At 39.9% G+C, this 18,635-nt stretch overlaps 2 protein-coding genes across 8 annotated transcripts in view; one reads left to right on the top strand and one right to left on the bottom strand.

Moving 5' to 3' along the window:
- SON (SON DNA and RNA binding protein) overlaps positions 1–18,635 on the top strand; it is a 33,575-nt gene that overhangs the window by 4,532 nt on the left and 10,408 nt on the right. For 5 of the 7 annotated variants that reach the window (XR_012090509.1, XR_012090508.1, XR_012090510.1 and 2 more), the window contains exons 3-6: positions 1,052–6,967; positions 8,726–8,886; positions 10,793–10,939; positions 11,144–11,332. Coding sequence is in view for 4 of the 7 variants with exons in the window: in XM_073009623.1 (XP_072865724.1) it covers positions 1,052–6,967; positions 8,726–8,886; positions 10,793–10,939; positions 11,144–11,332 (6,413 nt within the window). In the remaining 3 variants the exon portion in view is untranslated. Of the gene's footprint in view, positions 1–1,051; positions 6,968–8,725; positions 8,887–9,115; positions 10,624–10,792; positions 10,940–11,143; positions 11,333–11,433; positions 12,226–18,635 lie in introns of those variants that run through there. The other 2 variants (XM_073009629.1, XM_073009631.1) reach the window with 2 other exon arrangements.
- Positions 9,571–18,635, bottom strand: part of DONSON (DNA replication fork stabilization factor DONSON) — a 30,791-nt gene continuing 21,726 nt past the window's right edge. Inside the window, exon 11 of the mRNA XM_007964446.3 lies at positions 9,571–12,512. The gene's annotated coding sequence lies outside the window, so the exon portion shown is untranslated. The remainder of the gene's footprint in view (positions 12,513–18,635) is intronic.

Here is an 18,635-nt window from a genome sequence, read left to right as displayed (position 1 = left end):
AATAGTATTGGGGGAAAATGTTATTTTTATTAGAATGTGACAACATAGGCATAATGTAAAATTTGAGTTCTCTATGAATATTTTATATTTGTTATTCACATATTTTTATACTCTGTAGAGGCAATCACTAACCTTTGCTGAAAGCTTATTCTGTGCCAGGCATTGTTTGATGTACTTTGCATGTTTTAACTCACTTTATCCTCTAACTCTAGAAGACACAACACGTGTCAGTAATTTGGCCAAGACCATTAACCTAGTAGTGATGATTGAGGATTCAAAAGTGGCAGTCTGTTTCAGAGCCAGTGCCATATTGCTTCCTGTGTAAACAAGGGTTACTAATCGCAAAAATTATATTATGTGGGTATTTTTAATAGGAATGGTAGCAACTAATAACATGAAATACATTCCTTGACGAAAGTAGTTTAAAAGTAATTTTGCTATAATTTGAGAGCTGGAGGAAATAATTATTTTAATAGAATTTCATGAAACATATCTTAATGTAATTCAAAGTAAGTTTTGGTGTTAAACTAATAATTTATTTTTAAACCAGGCATTAGTTGTGGAAAGAAGTATCAGAAAAGTAGCAGTCTCCAGTATGTTTTATGAAAAATAGTTTATTGGGTAACTTTTAATTTAACGTGAGGTGTTATACTATGAGTTTTTTTTTTTGGACAGAGTCTTGCTCTGTTGCCCAGGCTGGAGTACAGTGGTGCAATCTCAGCTCACTGCAACCTCCACCTGCTGGGTTCAAGTGATTCTCCCGCCTCAGCCTCCCAAATAGCTGGGACTACAGGTGCGTGTCACCATGCCTGGCTAATTTTTGTATTTTTAGTAGAGACAGGGTTTCACCATGCTGGCCAGGCTGGTTTTGAACTCCTGACCTCGTGATTCACCTGCCTCAGCCTCTCAAAGTGCCGACATTACAGGTGTGAGCCACTGCACCTGGCCTGTACTGTGGTGTTTTAACATGGAATGTAAATATGGGCTTATATAATTTAATCTAACTCTAGTTTGGGGAATGTCTGACAAAATTAATTTCTATTACTTTCAGACTTGAAAGAGGCCTCCAGAAAAAGTAGATGTGTATCTGTACAAACAGACCCTACTGATGAAATTCCCACTAAAAAGTCAAAGAAGCATAAAAAGCATAAAAACAAAAAGAAGAAAAAGAAGAAAGAAAAGGAAAAAAAATATAAAAGACAGCCAGAAGAATCTGAGTCAAAGACGAAATCTCATCATGATGGGAACATAGATTTAGAATCTGATTCCTTTTTAAAGTTTGATTCTGAACCTTCAGCTATGGCGCTGGAGCTTCCTACAAGAGCATTTGGCCTGTCTGAGACCAATGAATCCCCTGCAGTTGTGCTAGAACCTCCTGTAGTATCAGTGGAGGTACCAGAGCCACACATCTTAGAAACTCTGAAGCCAGCTACAAAAACTGCAGAACTGTCAGTTGCATCTACATCAGTAATCTCAGAGCAGTCAGAGCAGTCTGTGGCAGTAACGCCAGAACCATCCATGACAAAGATTCTGGATTCCTTTGCAGCAGCACCAGTGCCTACTACAACAGTGGTGTTGAAGTCATCTGAGCCAGTCGTAACAATGTCAGTGGAGTATCAGATGAAGTCTGTGCTGAAATCTGTGGAGAGCACATCTCCAGAGCCATCCAAGATCATGTTGGTAGAGCCCCCAGTAGCAAAAGTGTTAGAGCCTTCAGAAACCCTTGTGGTATCATCAGAGACACCTACTGAGGTGTACCCTGAGCCAAGCACATCAACAACAATGGATTTTCCAGAGTCATCTGCAATTGAAGCGCTAAGATTGCCAGAGCAGCCTGTAGACGTACCATCGGAGATTGCAGATTCATCCATGACAAGACCGCAGGAGTTGCCGGAGCTGCCTAAGACCACAGCGTTGGAGCTGCAGGAGTCGTCGGTGGCCTCAGCGATGGAGTTGCCGGGGCCACCTGCGACCTCCATGCCGGAGTTGCAGGGGCCCCCTGTGACTCCAGTGCCGGAGTTACCTGGGCCCTCTGCTACCCCGGTGCCAGAGTTGCCAGGGCCCCTTTCTACCCCAGTGCCTGAGTTGCCAGGGCCCCCTGCGACAGCAGTGCCTGAGTTGCCAGGGCCCTCTGTGACACCAGTGCCACAGTTGTCGCAGGAATTGCCAGGGCTTCCAGCACCATCCATGGGGTTGGAGCCACCACAGGAGGTACCAGAGCCACCTGTGATGGCACAGGAGTTGCCAGGGCTGCCTTTGGTGACAGCAGCAGTAGAGTTGCCAGAGCAGCCTGCGGTAACAGTAGCAATGGAGTTGACCGAACAACCTGTGACGACGACAGAGTTGGAGCAGCCTGTGGGGATGACAACGGTGGAACATCCTGGGCATCCTGAGGTGACAACGGCAACAGGGTTGCTGGGGCAGCCTGAGGCAACGATGGTGCTGGAGTTGCCAGGACAGCCAGTGGCAACAACAGCGCTGGAGTTGCCGGGGCAGCCTTCGGTGACTGGGGTGCCAGAGTTGCCAGGGCTGCCTTCGGCAACTAGGGCACTGGAGTTGTCGGGGCAGCCTGTGGCAACTGGGGCACTAGAGTTGCCTGGGCCGCTCATGGCAGCTGGGGCACTGGAGTTCTCGGGGCAGTCTGGGGCAGCTGGAGCACTGGAGCTTTTGGGGCAGCCTCTGGCAACAGGGGTGCTGGAGTTGCCAGGGCAGCCTGGGGCGCCAGAGTTGCCTGGGCAGCCTGTGGCAACTGTGGCGCTGGAGATCTCTGTTCAGTCTGTGGTGACAACATCGGAGCTGTCAACGATGACCGTGTCGCAGTCCCTGGAGGTGCCCTCGACGACAGCGCTGGAATCCTATAATACGGTAGCACAGGAGCTGCCTACTACATTAGTGGGGGAGACTTCTGTAACAGTAGGAGTGGATCCCTTGATGGCCCCAGAATCCCATATATTAGCTTCTAACACCATGGAGACCCATATATTAGCATCCAACACCATGGACTCCCAAATGCTAGCATCCAACACCATGGACTCCCAGATGCTAGCATCCAACACCATGGACTCCCAGATGTTAGCGTCTAGCACCATGGACTCCCAGATGTTAGCAACTAGTACCATGGACTCCCAGATGTTAGCAACTAGCTCCATGGACTCCCAGATGTTAGCAACTAGCACTATGGACTCCCAGATGTTAGCAACCAGTTCCATGGACTCCCAGATGTTAGCAACCAGCTCCATGGACTCCCAGATGTTAGCAACCAGCTCCATGGACTCCCAGATGTTAGCAACCAGCTCCATGGACTCCCAGATGTTAGCAACCAGCACCATGGATTCTCAGATGTTAGCAACCAGCACCATGGACTCCCAGATGTTAGCAACTAGCTCAATGGATTCCCAGATGTTAGCATCTGGCACTATGGACTCTCAAATGTTAGCTTCTGGCACCATGGATGCTCAGATGTTAGCGTCTGGTACCATGGATGCCCAGATGTTAGCGTCTAGTACCCAAGATTCTGCTATGTTGGGTTCAAAATCTCCTGATCCCTATAGGTTAGCTCAGGATCCTTACAGGTTAGCTCAGGATCCCTATAGGTTGGGCCATGACCCCTATAGATTAGGTCATGATGCTTACAGGTTAGGACAGGACCCTTATAGATTAGGCCATGATCCCTACAGACTAACTCCTGATCCCTATAGGATGTCACCTAGACCCTATAGGATAGCACCCAGGTCCTATAGAATAGCACCCAGGCCATATAGGTTAGCACCTAGACCCCTGATGTTAGCATCTAGACGTTCTATGATGATGTCCTATGCTGCAGAACGTTCCATGATGTCATCTTACGAACGCTCTATGATGTCTTATGAGCGGTCTATGATGTCCCCTATGGCTGAGCGCTCTATGATGTCAGCCTATGAGCGCTCTATGATGTCAGCCTATGAGCGCTCTATGATGTCCCCTATGGCTGAGCGCTCTATGATGTCAGCTTATGAACGCTCTATGATGTCAGCTTATGAACGCTCCATGATGTCCCCAATGGCTGATCGATCTATGATGTCCATGGGTGCCGACCGGTCTATGATGTCGTCATACTCTGCTGCTGACCGGTCTATGATGTCATCGTACTCTGCAGCTGACCGATCTATGATGTCATCTTATACTGCTGATCGTTCAATGATGTCTATGGCTGCTGATTCTTACACCGATTCTTACACTGACACATATACAGAGGCATATATGGTGCCACCTTTGCCTCCTGAAGAGCCCCCAACAATGCCACCGTTGCCACCTGAGGAGCCACCAATGACACCACCGTTGCCTCCTGAGGAACCACCAGAGGGTCCAGCATTGCCCACTGAGCAGTCAGCATTAACAGCTGAAAATACGTGGCCTGCAGAGGTGCCATCGTTACCTTCTGAAGAGTCTGTATCGCAGCCTGAGCCTCCTGTGAGTCAAAGTGAGATTTCAGAGCCTTCAGCAGTGCCTACTGATTATTCAATGTCAGCATCAGATCCCTCAGTTTTAGTATCAGAGGCTACTGTGACTGTTCCAGAACCACCGCCAGAGCCAGAATCTTCAATTACATCAACACCTGTAGAATCTGCGGTAGTAGCAGAAGAACATGAAGTTGTTCCAGAGAGACCAGTGACTTGTATGGTACCTGAAACTCCCACAATGTCAGCTGAACCAACTGTGCTAGCATCAGAGCCTCCTGTTTTGTCAGAGACAGCAGAAACATTTGAATCCATGAGAGCCTCAGGACATGTTGCCTCAGAGGTATCTACATCCTTGTTGGAGCCAGCAGTAACTAGTCCAGTGCTGGCAGAGAGCATTCTGGAGCCTCCAGCCATGGCTGTCCCAGAGTCTTCGGCTGTGGCTGTCCTGGAGTCTTCGGCTGTGACCGTCCTGGAGTCTTCAACTGTGACCGTCCTGGAGTCTTCGACTGTGACTGTCCTGGAGCCTTCGGTTGTGACTGTCCCGGAGCCTCCTGTTGTGGCTGAGCCAGACTATATTACCATTCCTGTGCCAGTTGTTTCTGCGCTGGAGCCTTCTGTGCCTGTCTTGGAACCAGCGGTGTCAGTCCTTCAACCTTCTATGATTGTTTCAGAACCATCTGTTTCTGTCCAGGAGTCTACTGTGACAGTTTCAGAGCCTGCTGTCACTGTCTCAGAGCAGACTCAAATAATACCAACTGAGGTGGCTATAGAGTCCACACCAATGATACTGGAATCTAGTATCATGTCATCACATGTTATGAAAGGAATTAATCTACCCTCTGGTGATCAAAATCTTGCTCCAGAGATTGGCATGCAGGAGATTCCTTTGCATTCAGGTGAAGAGCCACATGCTGAGGTACACCTGAAAAGTGACTCTTATGAAAGTGAACATGGTATAAATATAGACCTTAATATAAATAATCATTTAATTGCTAAAGAAATGGAACATAATACAGTGTGTGCTGCTAGTACTAGTCCTGTTGGGGAAATTGGTGAAGAGAAAATTTTGCCCACCAGTGAGACTAAACAGTGCACAGTATTGGTTACCTACCCTGGTGTTAGTGAAGCTGATGCAGGAGAAACTCTGTCTTCTACTGGTCCTCTTGCTCTGGAACCTGATGCAACAGGAACTAGTAAGGGTATTGAATTTATCACAACATCTACTCTCAGTTCAGTTAATAAATATGATATTGATGTATCTTTAACTACTCAAGATACTGAACATGACATGGTAATTTCCACCAGTCCTAGTGGTGGTAGTGAAGCTGACATTGAAGGGCCTTTGCCTGCTAAAGATATTCATCTTGATTTACCATCTAATAATAACCTTGTTAGTAAGGATACAGAAGAACCATTACCTGTAAAAGAGAGTGACCAGACGTTAGCAGCTCTGCTCAGCCCTAAAGAAAGTAGTGGAGGAGAAAAAGAAGTACCTCCCCCTCCTAAAGAGACACTGTCTGATTCAGGATTTTCTGCCAATATTGAGGATATTAATGAAGCAGATTTAGTGAGACCGTTACTTCCTAAGGACATGGAACGTCTTACAAGCCTTAGAGCTGGCATTGAAGGACCTTTACTTGCAAGTGATGTTGGACGTGACAAATCTGCTGCCAGCCCGGTTGTAAGTAGTATGCCAGAAAGAGCTTCAGAGTCGTCTTCAGAGGAAAAAGATGATTATGAAATTTTTGTAAAAGTTAAGGACACTCATGAAAAAAGCAAGAAAAATAAGAACCGTGATAAGGGTGAGAAAGAGAAGAAAAGAGACTCTTCATTAAGATCTCGAAGTAAGCGTTCCAAGTCTTCTGAACACAAATCACGCAAGCGTACCAGTGAATCTCGTTCTCGGGCAAGGAAGAGATCATCTAAGTCCAAGTCTCATCGCTCTCAAACACGTTCACGGTCACGTTCAAGACGCAGGAGGAGGAGCAGCAGATCAAGATCAAAGTCTAGAGGAAGACGATCTGTATCAAAAGAGAAGCGCAAAAGATCTCCAAAGCACAGATCCAAGTCTAGGGAAAGGAAAAGAAAAAGATCAAGCTCCAGGGATAACCGAAAGACAGTTAGAGCTCGAAGTCGAACCCCAAGTCGCCGGAGTCGGAGTCATACTCCAAGTCGTCGACGAAGGTCTAGATCTGTGGGTAGGAGAAGGAGCTTTAGCATTTCCCCAAGCCGCCGGAGCCGCACCCCAAGCCGCCGCAGCCGTACCCCCAGCCGCCGGAGCCGCACCCCCAGCCGTCGGAGCCGTACCCCCAGCCGCCGGAGCCGCACCCCTAGTCGTCGGAGCCGCACCCCAAGCCGCCGGAGAAGATCGAGGTCTGTGGTAAGAAGACGAAGCTTCAGTATCTCACCAGTCAGATTAAGGCGATCAAGAACACCCTTGAGAAGAAGGTTTAGCAGATCTCCCATCCGTCGTAAAAGATCCAGGTCTTCTGAACGAGGCAGATCACCCAAACGTCTGACAGATTTGGGTGAGTCATTTTAAAATTTAATGGGATGGTGGTAGAAAATGTTTTAAACCTTAATTTTTTCTGATCTTGAGTCAAGTGAAATATTTACTTACTGGTTTAGGATCAGTGTTTCTGTCTTTAAGTTTTTATGATTAAATGGTACTGTATTTAGGAAGTACTGGGATCAGTGTATTGAAATTAGAGTTAAAAAGTCCTGTGTCGGAGTATAGTAGAATCAAGGTGTTTCCATACTTGAATGTTTTATTTTGTTTCAGTTATCTTGCCATAGCTAAAAATGGAAAGCAGAAGCAGATGTAGAACTCTAGCTAAATTAAAAACAAGCTAAGTATATGCTCAGATTGTTATTTTATGTGTTCTAACATACATCCTTGCAAATAAGCCTAAAATTACAATGTTCCTTTTTAAATAAGTTAACATATCTTAAAATGGCATTATAGGACTGTTAAATGTTGGTGAAGGTAATTCCGATTGGTATAGTTGGTAATGGAAGTGAGTAGGGAATTTTGCATGTGGGGGTTAACTGGGTAGGTGATACTAGCTAAATAAAGTTAAATATTTTAGATCAGAGTGATTTTTTAATAACCCGTTCTGCTTTACTTTAAAAATAACTGCTCTAATTTCCCCTGATTTTAAGTAGTGTACAGAGGTGATTAAAATTTGATTGATATGCATGATTACCTACAATATGTATGGATGATTTATCCTTATCCCAGTATACTGGACATTTCTAGGCCAGGATTGACTAAAGAAAAAGAGGTTAAGAGTAAAAAGGGAGAATCTGCATTCAGTTCAACAGAAGTTTTCTGAGTTCTTTTTTATTCACAGCAGAGGAACAGGATGTAATTCCTCAAGTGATTACAAGTTGGTGGAGGAGATACGGGTAAAATGCATATATGTCTCTCTTACCAAATAGTAACACTAAGAAAGAACAGAATGTAATTGCTATAATACTGATAGAGGTGAGGTAGTTTAGGAATGCAATGGGAAAAGGAATGTTAATTCTGACTTAATGACAACTTGTTGGATGAGGTGGCACTTAGGCTGGGCGCGGCGGCTCATGCCTGTAATCCCAGCACTTTGGGAGGCTGAGGCGGGTGGATCATCTGAGGTCAGGAGTTCGAGACCAGCCTGGCCAACATGGAGAAACCCCGTCTCTACTAAAAATACAAAAAATTAGCCGGGTATGGTGGCACACGCCTGTAGTCCCAGCTACTCGGGAGGCTGAGGCAGGAAAATCGCTTGAACCCGGGAGGTGGAGGTTGCAGTGAGCCAAGATGGCGCCACTGTACTGCAGCCTGGGCAACAGAGTGAGACTCTGTCTCAAAAAAAAAAAAAAAAAAGAGGTGGCACTTTAACTGGGGCTCAAAGAGTGATTTAAGGTGTCAGAAAGAGAGTAGGGTCGTGATAATTTTGTGAAATAAAATTGGCTTTGGCAGGTTTATATCTTAGAGTGTGTGTAGTAGGGTGATCATTACAGTTGTGTAGTAATGTAATACTCAAATGGGAAGCTCAATATGTGGACTCAATTCTTTGAATGAGGCCACTGCTTAAAAACTTTGAGCCACTGGTTTGATCACAGCTATAATAGAGCAGTATATTGATGCCTACAGTTTTTTCCTTTTTTTTTCTTTTTCATTAGATACCCAAGTTCTTCGATGGATCTAGGATGCCTTTAGTTTTGTTAGTATGTTAGACTTTTGGTGATACAAAATGTACAACCTTTTAGGAAAACTGCAGCTTGTATTTTTCTTCTTACAGATAAGGCTCAATTACTTGAAATAGCCAAAGCTAATGCAGCTGCCATGTGTGCTAAGGCTGGTGTCCCTTTACCGCCAAACCTAAAGCCTGCACCTCCACCTACTATAGAAGAGAAAGTTGCTAAAAAGTCAGGAGGAGCTACTATAGAAGAACTAACTGAGGTAAGCTAGACAGAATTTGTTTTCATTCTTAAATGGATTATTCCAGTGATGTTGACTCTGGAGCGTGCCAAAACCCGAATTGTGGGCAGAACTGATAATGGCTGGCACCGAGTGGCCAAAACCCGAAATACAGATGTGGCAGCGGCAGAAGCTCTGTTTAGCAGGCCATTATCCGGGATGGCTAAGCTCCGCTAGCTAAAAGTTACTTCCCATTACTTTTGCTTTCCAGTTTTAGAAGCCAAACTGACTGAGGAGTGGGACGGTTCGTTTGAATGGAGGAGGTGTTGAGTGAGCAACACGCAGAAGCTCGCCTACAGTTTCGTTTCCATTCACGACGCGTTCACTGATCGCCACGAGTATACTGCATATACGCAAAGACACAGACAATCTTCAGAAATGATCTTTTGCCACCGGAGCTTGGAAATTAATAAGAATAGCTGGCCATTGCCTGAAAGGAACTTCTTTCGCATCAACATTTCGGGTTTTGGCTGTTTGGTACCAGCCATTGGCGATAATGGCCGGCCATTATCAGTTCTTCCTGCGGTTCGGGTTTTGGCAGTAACATATATATTTTAAACACACTTATTTTTGTTTTTAAAAGTTTGATCTTTTCAATTGAGGCTTTTTTGGGGCTTTGTTTTACTACTATTTTTTTGGTGTGGGTGGGAGGGGGGAGATGCTAAAATATTGCTGCTAGGATCCAGAAATACCACACTGTTTCATATATTGGAACTTGTTATTGGCTAGCCTTATGCCAGCCTGCCACTGTCAATATATTCTGTTCCCCTTGATTACGAGCTTAATATACTCTTGTGTTTTTGGCGAAATGAGCTTTTTATCCTATTGTAATATTTTCAGTTGATAATAGATGTCATTAAATCTACTGCTTGTATAGAGACAGGTCTACCCAAATTTACTCTTGACCTTTTTATAAAGCCAGGTAATGGAGTCTGTTCCTTTGCATCTCAGGAAGGAATTGACTTTGCTTTATGTATCAGACCTCATCAATTGCACCCTCTCCATCATGCCTTATTTTCCTAAGTTCTCCTCAACCCACAAAACATTTATGGAGAGACATGTTGCTATCTAATCCTGTTGCAAATGTTTCAGATCTTTTGTTTTGCCATACATTTGGGAAAATGTAAAGCTTCTGAATCTGTTTCCTCACTTAGATTTATTACAATATGAATTACAACTTTTTTTAAAAAAAGTTGAGGACCTTGTAAATGCTTCTATTGCTTATTTACGTAATCCAAGCTCCTTATCCAAAATGCTATGGACAGTTAATATTTTGCTGTTTTTGGCCCCATCTTCAGCCTTCTTGTCTCAAGTTTCTTCTCACCTTTTTACCACCACCTGAGTAGGATGACTTTTCCTTTCCCTGCCAGTCTTTGTTCTTCACTATGAAAATCTGGCTTAGAACTCTTCAAGGAATATTCCTTGATTCTCTAACTCTGCCTGACTCTATTCTCTCTCAAGCCTTTGTTCTTTTAGCACTTATGTACTCAGTTTGTATTATATCAGTTTGCACTTGTTAATTGTGTTGCTCTGTAAAAGTGTTCAATTATTTCATGTATATGTATTCCTTCTCTTGTACTAGATTGTAAGCTCCTTGAGAGCAGGGACCATGTCTTCTACTACTTCTTTTTTTTTTTTTTTTTGTATTCCCCAGACAGTGCCCAGTACAGTGCGCTCTCTGCACATAGTAGGTGCTCAATAAATGTTGTTGACTGACCAGCCAGAGTGTGTTTAAATATTAGTTAATATGCCAAGTTATGTTTATCTATAACCTATCATGAATCTTGTTTAACTTTGGAAAGTTGCTTTTATGTGGTTTTGATTCTAAGAAATTACATGTTGTACATAAAGCGTAAGATTTATCTTTTGTTTGTTTTTACTTTTAAAGAAATGTAAACAGATCGCACAGAGTAAAGAAGATGATGATGTAATAGTGAATAAACCTCATGTTTCGGATGAAGAGGAAGAAGAACCTCCTTTTTATCATCATCCCTTTAAACTCAGTGAACCCAAACCTATTTTTTTCAATCTGAATGTGAGTATTAGTGCTTATGGATTGGTAAAACAGTGTAACTTGTGGAACTATTTAAATAAAACCCAAATCGAATTTAGTTTATTAATTTTTGTTTTAAATACTGTGAGAAATAATGTACAGTATCATTTTCTTCAGATGTCGAAAATCTCAGAAACCATTTAATGCAGATATTGAGCTTTAATTAAGAAACACTTTATTTTTTAGATTGCTGCAGCAAAACCAACTCCACCAAAAAGCCAGGTAACATTAACAAAAGAATTCCCTGTATCATCTGGATCTCAACATCGGAAAAAAGAAGCGGATAGTGTTTATGGAGAATGGGTTCCTGTAGAGAAAAATGGTGAAGAAAACAAAGATGACGATAATGTTTTCAGCAGCAATTTGCCCTCAGAGGTAAGTAGGAGGAATATTATGTATTTTTCCTTTTTTATACCTGAATCTGCCATTTCATTGTTATTTTATATCTGATTTGGATTCTGTTTCACTCTTCTTAGGGCCGGGTTAAACGGCAGGGCCGGGTTAGACGACAGATGAAACAACCCGCAGCTTCTCATTTGACAGTAACTCGATGCAATTCACTTTGTGGAACCAAGCCACAAAGTGAAAAGCATCGAATTGCAGAGAACAGTGTTATCACATCCCTACCCAACATTGGGCCCTCCCTGCACTTGTGGGAAGGTAGTCCAAGGTACAACTATTTAGCTTCCCGATTTGCTTCAAGGCTCTATAGCTCTAGATTTTGGTGGTAGCAAATTTATCGGGTGGAGGGATTGACCGGAGAAGGGCAGATCCTCAGGTTCAACACAAGAACTGGATTGGAAAAGGTCATTGTAGGCTGATGTGAGCATCTTGGGTACATAGCCCATTGCCCTTAATGATGGTTTCTTACTGTTTCTCTGGGGTGTTTGTCAGATAGCCTTTAGTTTTAATTATTTTTCCTTCCCTTTGCTACCTTGGCCCTTTTAAATTCTTGTGTTTAACCTAATGCTCAGCCTCGGTACTCCATTCCCTTCTCCTTCCCCCCTTTGCTACTATTAAAAGTCGGAGAAGTGGAATTCACACGTTGAAATTTCCACGGGGCTATAGTTGTATCTTATTAATGCCAAGTGTCAAAACAACCCCATTAAAATGCCGCCTGATTAAATAATGTGCTGCTAAATATAGTGCACATGAAAACAGCAAGACTGTATATATATGTAAATATATATATATATCTGTATCTTTGTATGTATCTCTGTATCTGTACCTTTGCTGTATCTTTTAATAAACAGTTTACTTTTATTTAACTTGTTGTGCAAAATCACGCTTGGGGGATCTGGGAGGGTGGAGTTTTAATAGGGGGGTGGGAGTTTTAAATACTACAGATTAGTTGTCATCACCTCTTGCCCTTGGTTTCCAAAGCCCAGACTTTTGCCAAGGACTGGACTAGGTATCTGATGCCCATCTGGACATTTTTCTTGCAGTTCTTGGATATGTAGGTCAGAGACACCTGTACTCTTCACGGCAGGTTCCCTTCCTTGGCTTGGCCGTATCATCATCTTCCAGTAAACACCTCCAATTCAACAAATAAAACCTGTTTATAAAATCAGACCGTGAACAGAACCCAAATCAGAAACTTTTTGATAGCAGTACTTTTTTCCCCAAGCTATTCACAGGTGACATTTTCACTTTTTTTTGTTTCACCTGCAGCATTTTGAGAACAAGTTCTATAGAGTGAAGCTGGACATGATAACTAGCCAGTGCAATTTACAGTTACTGGTGATAATCTGTATTCCCATGGGATTCAACAAGTGAAGCAAGTTATGCCATCACCAGTTGAGAGAGAGAGAGAGTTGGTTTGGATATTTTAGTGAGACCATTTGAGTTGTTAATCCCCAAATCAGGCTACCTGCATATCTCAAGAGAGAAAGGTTAACTGACATTTGCAGCTGACATAATCTTCTTGTAGCTGAATATAAACCATGATAAGAGGGTTGAACAGACTTACTTAGAAATCCTAATATGTATGCTTTTAGTAATTTTTCTGCAGATTAAGCATTTAAAAAAGAGTTAGAAAAAAAATAGGTAAGGAGTTTGTATGACAAATATTTTCCAGTGAAGTGAAGACTTAACAAATATTGCAGAATTCCAAGGGATCTTCCTGAGAAGATAAGTGAGCATAACTGTTTTGAATTTCTTCAGTTCAATCATGGGGAAAGTGCTTAGTAACTCCTGATGCTTACACTTTTTTGAGAGAGAGAGTGTGTGTGTGTGTGTGTGTATGTATGTGTATTTGAAATTTAGTACTTAGCCATTTTCAGTCTCAACACTGTGGTGCCTTAGCCTTGTTTGTCATGAAAAGTTGTCAGATTTTAAAGGTTGAGGAGAATTATTCTTAAATCTGGTGGGAAAAGTTGATAGAGAAAGGTACTCAAATAATGGTGACATTATTATTTTTTGTTAAAAAAATTTTTTTTCTTACCAAAGAAGAATCCTAGAAGGTAAAATTATTTTACAATTCTTTTCAAAGGGCTAAATGAATAAAGCAGATGATGTCTCTTTTGGGACGATATATGTAACTATTTGATATAAAACCTCTTTAAGCTGCTTACAAGATTAGACTGAAAAGAACATACAGATTAATTCTAAAGAGAAGAATCCCAAAATACTGGGGCAAAGAGACAGGATTGCCTTTTGCTTTCATATCTGCACTTTTACCTGGCAATAATGTTAAAACATGTAGAGGAAATAGTCACAATTTAAAATGTTTAGTTGCGGTTATTTAGCTACCATCTAAATATACTATATTGTATATATAGAAGGTAAAAGTAATGAATTTATTATTTATACAGTTAGTGTTCTATATACCAATGTTGTGAAATACTTTTGGTAACATTTTATGGGAGCATTAACCCTTTTGATTCCTTGTTAGAGTTTGAAATAAAGGCTTCTAGAGTAAAAGGAGATAGTTCTTTTAAATGGTCAACTTTTGAAATGAATAGTAATTTTTATCTATGCCTTTTTCATTTTAATAAATATAAATGGAGTTTGTGGTTCTTTGTTCTTGAGCATAAAACATTTAGGCAAAGATCACAGATTTTATCTCCATAAGAGGGCTGAATTAGCTTTGCTATAATCCCTAATCCCACCAATTGTCTTGCATATGAATGCTCTTTGACATGAGTATGAATGGATAGACATTGTGGATGAAGCAGCATAAATCCATTTCTTATGGAAAAACAACTCATCAGACTGTGTGCGGTACTGCCATAGCATCGTCTTCATACTCAGAAACCAGCCAGCATCATCCTCAGTAAGGAGTGACCACAGAACTTTGACTGTATTTGTGTGAATTTGATTTATAAACAATGAAATAAAAAAGTTGGAAAACTAATATTTTAAAAATAGTCCTCAGGGGCATTAATTCTTGGTAATAAAGTTAGCAGAGGTTTATTGAGTAGAAGATTAGGATGTAATCTTTGACATAAGTGCAGTAATAACTCTACTCAACCATTACCATGGATTTAGTATCAATCAAATGTTTTAGGGGTCCAGAGGTAGTATTGTTAAGGTCTAGTGAATGCTTAGATGTTAAGATCATCTTTATCTTAAGCAGTTTGCTGGTTTGTATTACCAAATCATATTTCCACATCCCAATGGAATTAAATTTTTTAAAAATTTATAAGCTCTAAATGTATAGGAAAACTTGGAGTAAAATGAAAATTTTAATTGGAAATTAAACACATAGGTTCTGGCACTGCTAGAATGTGTAATATACAGCCTTGTTACTAATTCTTTTCTTCCTAGATTCTCTTATGTGGTTAACGCTGAATTTCTCTGAACCATTTAGTAGGTTATCTATTTGTTTTCCCGTTGTACTTCATTTAATCTGTTATACACTAGATAATTTTGTATGATGCAATAAAAAGATTTGTAATTCACTTTTTAAAGCCAACCAAACACATAATGGGGACCTTCTGTGGCTTTAATTTTTGTAGTTGTCATTTTGCTCTTGTATGCATGAACCTCTTTATATTTTAATATTTGCTAAATATTCTAAAATCATGTTTTATATACAGGCCAGATGCTTTTCTTTAGGTCTATTTTCTTATAATTATAGTTTGCCTTTTATGCCTGCTTTTAAGGTATCTGTGATTACCAATAATGGAAAATAATTTTCTGGTTATAGGTATTTTCCTTATCTGACTCACCCCATCCTAACAATTATCTTTAGCTCTTTTATATCCTTTCACTGATACTCTAAGAAGTCTCTTAAGATACTTGTTCTTTTTATGTCAACAGTTATGTTAACAAAAGGAGTAAATTGATTTAGAAGAATTTCCTAAATGAGAAATAAAAATGTAAAAGGCCCTTACACGTATAATATAGGTCATGAAATGCATGTTATATGGTGCCAACTGCATTATATAATTTCATTATACCTCAGACACCTTTGTGGGTTTTATAAGTAGTAGTTGTCTGCTTTGTTGCTGAGGGAGAAAGAGTGAAGAATTTGGGCAGTTTTTGTTAATCTGAGAATTGTAATTCGGGACACTTTTTATGTAAATTTCACCTTTTAGAGCAAAGGTGAAAGGTCAGTAAACATTTCCCCCATTATTAGAATATTACTACAGAATTATTTTTATACATTAGGTAACATGCTAGTCTATAGTGTATTGGTAAAAATTAAGGCTTGTTGATGACAACTTGATAATTGTATTCTACAGATCAAAGATTCTTTTTCCCAGTTTTTGGAAGGGCCTTTTACATAATTTTGGTGCCTTTCTTATATTTCCAGTTTCTGAATATTAAAGGATAGTTAAGATTCTAAAGCTCTGTTGTCCAATATAGCAGTTACCAGCCACTGAAAAATCAGGTTTTTAATCACACTAGTTACACTTCAAGTGCTCAGTAGTGATCACTGCAGGAAGTTGTACTGGGCAATGCTGCTCTAAAGGGTAGCTGTGCTATTATGAGTGTTTCAATACTGATGAGTAACATCGGGTCTGACCCTTAAAAATTGCTGCTTTGGGGATTGTATTGGCTTTTTATGCCTTATTGTATAACTTGTGTTACCTTGAACGGCTGGAAACAGGCTTTTTGATGTAAACTTTAGAGGATCCTTACGAGGCTAAGATAATCTTGATTCATTCTACTTTGAGTGTGTTTTCGCATTTAAAAATAAAAATATGGCCAGGTGCAGTGGCTCACGCCTGTAATCCCAGAACTTTGGGAGGCCATGGCGGGTGGATCACTTGAGGTCAGGAGTTCGAGACCAGCCTGACCAACATGGAGAAACCCCGTCTCTCCTAAAAATACAAAATTAGCAGGGGGTGGCGGCACGTGCCTGTAATCCCAGCTACTCAGGAGGCTGAGGCAGGAGAATCACTTGAACCCAGGAGACGGGAGGTTACAGTGAGCTAAGATTGTGCTGTTGCACTCCAGCCTGGGCAACAAGAGCGAAACTCCATCTCAAAAAAAAAAAAAAAAAAAAAATATATATATATATATATATATATATATATATATATATATATATGAATGAAACTAATAGTCAAATTACTATTTGGTAATACATTTTTGACATGAACTTGCAGCTCCCTTGGTAAGTCTGTTGAAGAATAAATGTTTTACTACCTCAGGAAAAAAATAGTTGTAATTTTATTAAATATCAAGGTTGCTATAGTAAAATTCCTTTCAGAGTCATATGAATTTAATATGAAACACTAAGATTTGAAGAGTTCCATTCTGGGGACAAATGGTGAGGCATTTAGGTTACCTGTTTAATAAGGGCTAAGAGAGAAAAACATTCACAGGTATAATAGTTTGCTTTCTACTTGGAAAGAATTAGTTTTATTCTAGAAGTTATATTTTAGAGCCATCCAAATAGATTCGTGGCTAATTTATAGTTGAAAATTAGGGATCAGGAGTTGGAATAGTAGGTAGACACATTTTCCCCAGTATCCTCTCAGATTTTAGCGTTTTTAGAATAAAAGCCTATTATTTATGTCTAAGCACTTTAACACTTAGATTTATAGAGACTGCTAGGAAAAGCAAAGTAAGTGTGAGAAGGTTAATGAGACAGTACTTGTCTCATGGTGTGCCTTCAAAAATTACCCTGATAATCCTAGCTGACAAAACATCTTAAGGTAGGCCTAGGGGGACGTGAATTTTCACCTGAAATATCTGCATTCTCATTTAAAGTCCCAAGAATCAAACAGACTTAACAAGTAAAAGACGAACATACTAAGTTTCTTAGTGTTTCAGTCTCACTTTGCTTAGATTAATATTTCTAATAGGTCTTAGAAATATTCTAATTTGTGTGATGATTTACTTAAATCGACAGCGAAATTATAGTCGAGATTCAATTTGAAAGATGTATTCTGCAGTTGCTTATTACACTGTTCATAGATCTCTAGAAAGATTATATATTAAACAGTCTAATTACAGAAAAAATTAATTTTGTTTTCATTTTAAGAAGGCATTATATCAGAATCCATACTTTCTTAAAGAAAAACCTTGAGTTAGCTAAAGGAATATTAGTTCATTAGCAAGGTAACTAAGAATTATGGAAGATTAGAGGTTCTGGAGGATTAGAGGTTCTGAAGGTAAGAAAGATTGGTGAATCCTTACGCATGAGTTATAATTATTCTCAGAGTCATACAGCCTTCTCTACTAGACAGGTCTTATTCTTAAGTCTTTTATACATGATACATAGTCTTAATAACAACTAGCCTCTACTTGTAAAAAAGAAAATTCATAGCTGTTAGCTCTTTACTGACTTCCCCATGTTTGTTATGTTCATGCAGTGTCTACTTACTCTTTGTATATGAAAACAGCAAAACCTTCCATGTCAGATAAGCATTTTACAAAAATGAATGTTATTGTGTGAGATAACTAGGAAATATTAATAATGTTAAGAACAAAAACCAAGAAATGAGTTGATACAGATCAACTCGAGCTTTTAATTTTAGAACAAAAAAAGTACCAAATACTTATGTTGATGCGTTTTTCCTTCTGTGGTTAAACCTTCCACGAATCTGACAAATTAAGAATTGACTCCAAAGATTACTTTTTTAAAAAAAGTTTCTTCCACTTGCCATAAGGTTTTAAAAGGTAGAATATGAGCTTTGAAAAGAAAGACCTACAACTTCAGACACTTAAAAGTGTTTCAGTTGATGTTATGGACTTCCACAGAAGTATTATAATTATAAATAGTTTAATATTATACTTATAATAAGTAGTGTGTATAAACTGAAAACATGGTTTGCTTATGTATATCCTGAATATATACATTCTTGTTTATATGAATATATACATAATTTTGTTTAAAGAAATTGGGTTCTTAAGACCAAAGTGTCCACAACGGGAAGATGTTAAAGATATGCTGATGAGTAAAAGAGTGATCATAATGATTTTCTGCTTGCTTATTCAATAATTTTGCTTACTGCTTCTGAAGGTTATGCTAATGAGTAAAATGAAAACTGCTAAGGAATGTAATAACCTTTACCACAGTTAAAAAAATTTGCAGTTTACTATAAATGGCTTTCAATCACAAAGGGTAGAGAGTTTTAAGTTCTTAATGGAATCTTCTATGATTATAGTTTGATATATAATAGAAAATTGACTAAATTCAGATTTTGGGTCCAGTTCTGCTGCCTGTGTGATACTTTGTAATTTATCTTAATCCTCTTGTGTTTTCCAAGATTACTTTCTC

This window comes from Chlorocebus sabaeus, chromosome 2 (assembly GCF_047675955.1).
Source record: "Chlorocebus sabaeus isolate Y175 chromosome 2, mChlSab1.0.hap1, whole genome shotgun sequence".
NCBI classification, from domain to species: domain Eukaryota; kingdom Metazoa; phylum Chordata; class Mammalia; order Primates; family Cercopithecidae; genus Chlorocebus; species Chlorocebus sabaeus.
Note: the sequence above shows the minus strand (reverse complement) of the source record. Positions and strands in the feature narration are given on the sequence as shown.